Source organism: Vombatus ursinus, unplaced genomic scaffold (genome assembly GCF_900497805.2).
Source record: "Vombatus ursinus unplaced genomic scaffold, bare-nosed wombat genome assembly UNPS02014817.1, whole genome shotgun sequence".
In the NCBI taxonomy this organism is placed as follows: domain Eukaryota; kingdom Metazoa; phylum Chordata; class Mammalia; order Diprotodontia; family Vombatidae; genus Vombatus; species Vombatus ursinus.
Window position 1 is genome coordinate 11,769,105 of NW_020954595.1, and position 5,530 is coordinate 11,774,634.

Genomic DNA, 5,530 nt, shown 5'->3' on the forward strand with positions numbered 1-5,530 from the left:
AGGAGGGGGGAGGGGAGGGAGGCAGAGGCGGGCAGGCTGGACGGAGGCCCGGCCCCCACCTGGCTCTGCAGGGAGGTGGGCCTCAGCCTGAGCAGGGGGGGCTCGGGCGTCAGCTCCAGGGATTCCTCGCAGCCGCTTTCGCCCCGGCTCTGGCTCCGGTCGCTGCCGCCTCCGCGGGAGCTCCGCTCGCGGTCCGGCTCTAGCTGGGGCTCGGGCTCCAGCGCCGGCTGCACCACGGTCGGCGCGGCCATCTCCACCCGCGCCTCCCCGGGCGGCGGCCCCAGGAGCTGCGTGCTGGTCTGAGCCCTCTGGGGTACCAGGGACGCCGAGCTCACGGTCTCCATGGCGACAACCGATGCGCCGAGGCCGCTTCCGGCCCCGCCCCTTCAGTGCGCTCCCGCCCTCCTCCTGACAGCTTTCCGCCCAGCGGCGGCCCGCCCCCTGAGCCCGCGCCCCGCCCACTTCCGGCCTCTCCTGCCCTCCCTCTCGGTTCGCGCCCCGCCCCACTTCCGGCTCTGCTTCTTCCTTTCCTCTCAAGTTGCTGCCCCGCCCCGCTTCCGGTCCCGCCTTTTCCTCACCGCCTACCGGGACCAAGCTTCCTCCCCAGCCCCTTCTCTCGGCCAGTTCTCGGCTCCACCTTCGTGCCCGCCCGTATCGCCACGCCCCCTCCCTCAACCAATCCTGCTTCTGCCCCCCGCCTTAGCTTCTGGCCCCGCCTTCTTTCCCTTTTCTGCCCCTCCCTGCCTCTTCCCGTTGCCCCTCCCCGTCTTCCTGCACACGTGGCTCCGGGGACGCTCCGCCGCGGGCTGGCCACCAGAGGGCGCCATGGTCCGAGGACACTGGGGCGGGCCTAGGAGCAGGGCGCGGGCTCTGGCTCCGGCTGCGCCCCCGCCCCTGCCCCCGGGGGAGCTGCGGGAGCCACAGAGCTTGGAAGCGCTTTAGACGCCGCTAGGGGGCGCCAGAGTCCACAGAGCGCTGTGCCTGGAGCCAGGAAGACCTGAGTTCAAATGCAGCTTCAGAAACTATGTGTGACCCTGAGCAGGTCACTTCACCGCTGCCTCAGTTTCCTCAAAAAGGGAACAGTCACAATCCCTCCCCCGCAGGGTTGTTGTGAGGATGAAAGGACATAGCAGTTGTAAAGTGCTTAGCCCAGCGCCTGGTACACAGTAGGAGCCATATAAATGCTTGCTCCTTTCTTCTTCAAGACTGTAAATCTGACCGCCTTCAGGAGGCCTTTCTGGACCAGCAGGCTGCAGGATCATTCCTTCTGAGACCCCTTCAATGTACTCCAGGGGCTCCCATGTGCATGAAAATCAGTCAGCCAGCATTTATTAATCACTTACTGTATGCCATATGCCAAGTAAAATCACTGTCTCTGTCTCCAGGGAGCTCCCGTTCTAATGGGGGACCACCGGCAGACAAGCCTGGTCCGACGCGTGGCCCCAGCAGTGGGATGGGGCTCCCAGGAAAGCCCGGAGAACAAAGGCTCAGAGGCGCCTGTCCCTGCAGGAGGGAGCAGCCCCGAGGCCAGGGCCCCTGGACATGGGGTGCACAAGGGGAGTCACTGGGGAACTGGGAAGGGGCCGGTGGTGAGAGCCATGACCCTGGAGGCACAGGAAGCCACAGAGTTTGCAGAGACCCCCTTCCTGGACAGCGGGGACAGGTGTTGTCTCCTCGAGTCTCCGGGTCTCAGCCCACTGCCTCACAATCAATGACGGGCAAGATCGTAAAGCCCAAGGCCTTTGAAAAGGCAAACCCTTTGAACAGGGCAGTGGTCAGGCCCAGGAGCGGCCAGCCGCCAGCCACCTCCCGAGGGTAGGCCGCTGTACTGGTATTTTGGGGTTTGACTCTACCTGTCAACAACAGCAGCGGCTCCTTTTTATGTTTTCCCAAGGGGAAGTGGGAGGTTAAGATAGTGGTTTTGTTAATTGAAAATAAATGTTTATTGACTGAAACCTCCCAGAATTGTTTGCAAACCCTTGAGTCACTGTATTAATATTAGCTCCTCTGATGATCTTACAAGATAGAGGCATGAGAGGGGAGCAAAGGGCATCAACACAGCGCCTGGCACACAGTAGGTGCTTAATACATGTCGATTGATTGATTGAACCATCCTGGGTTCAGGCCCTTGGAGCAGAAGAGATTTCATTAACTGCTGGCCTAACCTGGGGGGAAGGGGGGAAGGGTGTGTGGGCAGGTTGCACTTTTATTGGCTCCTTACTGCCTCAAGTCCCAGCTAACCCAAGAGAAACTGAGAACTTACCAAACATTCATTAAATACCTGCTGTACACAAATCACTGTGCTGAGGAAAACCTTTGTAGGCCTGAGGCAGAAATATAAATAATTCTATGTAGCCCTCTGTGGCAGAGGAAAAGGCACATTTTGGAAGACTTCTCACTTCTCCGGCTCATCGCTCCACACAGAAAATCTGAGAGCTTTACCCCAAGAACATAATCACCTGCTCCCCTTCAAAGCACCTTGGCTCACAAGGCATAAAGCAGAGACGAGTTCATTTACTGGTGATAGGACTCATCTCAGTGCCCACAGAAGATAACAGCACCCCATAAGGAGTAATGTCCCCTCTCGCCTCTCCCTCCTCGCCCCAGGGCTGTACAGGCTCTTCAGGCTTGGGAGGTTTCACTTGCCCCAGGAAGCTGCTCCCTTCACAGCCTGGAGCCCATCCCGTCCCTCCCTCTGCTCCCCAAGCAGGGGCCAGCAGAACAGGGCCGTCTCCAGTCGTTCTGATCCAAATCTGGCCCCTGGAGGAGAGAGTGAGGCTGGTGACTGCGCTCAGCCCTGCCTCACTTAAATCCGACTCACTTGCGTGTCATGGCATCACCTCCCTGATGTTGCGGTCCTCTTACAGAAGGACAGACAACAACCACCCGAACCAGAAATAGCTGGCCACCTGCCCCACAGCTTGGAGGCACACTTAGGGCACCTCCCCTTCTCATGCCTTCTCTTGTGCTGTGGTTCTGACAGCTCCTGGCTGCCTCCCAGGGGCAGGAGCCCTTGTCCCTTGGGGCCTCCCTAGAAAGTCTCTCTCTCCCTCTCTCTCTCAGATCATGTATGGACTCAGGGGACTTTTTCCCCATCTGAGTCCTCTTTCTCTCAGCACCCCGGGCAGTGTGCCTCTGGACTTCATCGGTGGGGCCCAAGGATGGGAGGAGCACCCCATCTCTCCCCCATTGCCTGTCCTCTGGCATCGGGCATTTAATTTACCTGGTGTTGCTAAGGGGGGGACAGGGTAGCCATAGTGTTACCATGCACCAGAGAGGGGGAAATTTGTAGTACCACCCCCACACTACAGATGATAAATTCATAAGAAAAGAACAAACAGCAAAGAATGATGGCATTTCAGAAGGCGTCTTTCCCCACTGGGATCAGTTTCCCAATCTGCACAATGGGTTCCCAGGGACATGCACAGGAAATGGGAGTCAGGGCAAGTAAAGGAGGATGGATACATATGTGTGTGAGGAAAGTGTCATGTGTGCTGAAGCCCCCATGAGTGAAGGCTGGCAATGAACATGAAGGATAGTAAAAACTGCGCTTCATGCAAGAGGATGATTCAAAAGGAGGGAGGAGATGGGCCAAGGATCAACGAATTAGCAAAATGATGTGCTGTCCAACCCTCGTTTTGCTTCTGTTTTCTCCTCCAAAGAAAATGATCTTTCGGTTGAAAATGAGAGACCAGAAATGCCTAGTGGGGAGTGGAAAGCACAAGACCAGATGCGCTGATAAGAGAGCACCTACCTGCCCTGGCTGAGTTCGAGTCACCAAGCACGTGAGCGCCATTTCAGGGTATGGAAAAAACGGAGCTGCTTTGAGGGCCCTTTAGAGAGCTCGTGAAGAGTGGGAGCACAGCTATGGGTCTGAAAAAGAGCAGACCTCAGGGGTAGGGAGACCGTAAGCTTGACTGCTTTTCCTGGCAAAATGCTAAAAACAAATCCTATTAAAGGAAGGGCCAGAGAGCAGTTAGAAGGGGGAACATGACAGAAAGCGGGACGGAGGCATGTCCTCTGGGAAGGGGCGTGACGAGGCGGGCTGGTGTGGGCAGTGTCACGGGACTTTACCTTGGCGGTCTCTCAGGTCGCTCTTGGGGACCAGCTAGGGGGGTGGGGGCAAGGTGCCAGGGCCTCTAAGTGGATTCAGGCCTGGGTGGTGGACAGACCCAGAGGAGTCAATAATTGCTCCGTCTTGACTTGGAGGAAAGACTCCCCTGGAATACCTTGGGGCCGTGTGCTCGGCCCTCTGTGGTCTGACATTTTTATCGACAACTTGGGTAATGGGAGATTGGCCTTGAAACAGGCCCAGACCTGCATTATTCAGAGCAGATGCAGAAATTCTCTGCCTGCTTCCGATTCAGCCACGTGGCTGGGCGAGGGGCATCCTGGAGGCCAGGAACGACCCAGGGGGTGGTGCGTGTCTGGTGAAGTCTTCTGGCTGCGTTGGGAGGTGGTATGGGCCAGGAACAGCCAGGGGGCCGGGTCACTGGGACACAGAGTGGAAGGACGGTTGAAGGTTGAAGGACGTGTGTGTGGGGTTTGTGTGTGTGTGTGTTTGTGTGCGCGTGCACACATGTGTGTGGCGTGTGCGTGTGTGTGTGTGTGTGTGTGCGCGCGCACACACAGTTGGGGCTGCTGGGAAAGGCCTCAGTCCAAGTGTCTTGAGGGAATCAGAAAGCCTGGACGTGGGTGGAGGAGTGAGATGGAAGCATGAAGGCCAGTCAGGGCTTAGACAGTCCAGGGAGGGGGGCCATGTGCAGAGAGGTGAGCACTGCTGCAGAAGCCTGGAAAGGTGGGAGGGGAGGTTGGGGTGACTTCAGAAGCCACGTAGGACTCTGGTTTTGATCCCGGAGATCACAGCTGAGTTGTTTTTCATTCACCTCTGATGCTTCCTGGCCCCATCTGGGGTTTTCTTGACAGAGGCAGCAGATGCTATATAAACGCTAGCTATTATTATTACTGTTACGGGGCTAGTCTGAAAGAACATGGTACAGTGGATAGCGTCACCAGCCTGGAGTCAGGGAGACCCATCTTCCTGAGTTCAAATATGGCCTCAGACACTGGCTGTGTGACCTTGGGTAAATCACTTCACCCTGTTTGCCTCAGTTTCCTCATCTGTAAAATGAGCTGGAGAAGGAAAAGGCAAACCACTCCAGCATCTTTGCCAGGAAAATGGGGTCACGGAGAATTGGACAGAACTGAAACAACCTAACAACAGGTACTGCTGTTGATTTGTGTGCAACCCCCTCATTTTACAGATGAGGAAACTGAGGCGCAGGAAAGTGAAGTAACTTGTCCATGGTCACACAGATAATCTCTGTCCCCAAAGCCTCTCAGTTGTGAGTTGATAGAAAATATGGAACAATCTTTTCCTTCCTCTTCATTTAAAAAGTTATACCCAAATTGGGAGGCAGCTTCAGAGTCACTTCTGACACACCCTGGCTGTGTGACCATGGGCAAGTCTCTCACCCTCTCTGTTTCTCCAGCTAACTCTCTACGCCATGAGCTGCATCCACAGGGGGCA

The 5,530-nt window shown here is 56.5% G+C and overlaps 1 protein-coding gene across 1 annotated transcript in view; it reads right to left on the reverse strand.

Moving 5' to 3' along the window:
- DLEC1 (DLEC1 cilia and flagella associated protein) overlaps nucleotides 1–344 on the reverse strand; it is a 77,117-nt gene extending 76,773 nt beyond the window's left edge. Inside the window, exon 1 of the mRNA XM_027835915.1 lies at nucleotides 60–344. Coding sequence (XP_027691716.1) covers nucleotides 60–344 — 285 coding nt within the window. The remainder of the gene's footprint in view (nucleotides 1–59) is intronic.
- Between the last annotated feature and the right edge of the window lie 5,186 nt (nucleotides 345–5,530).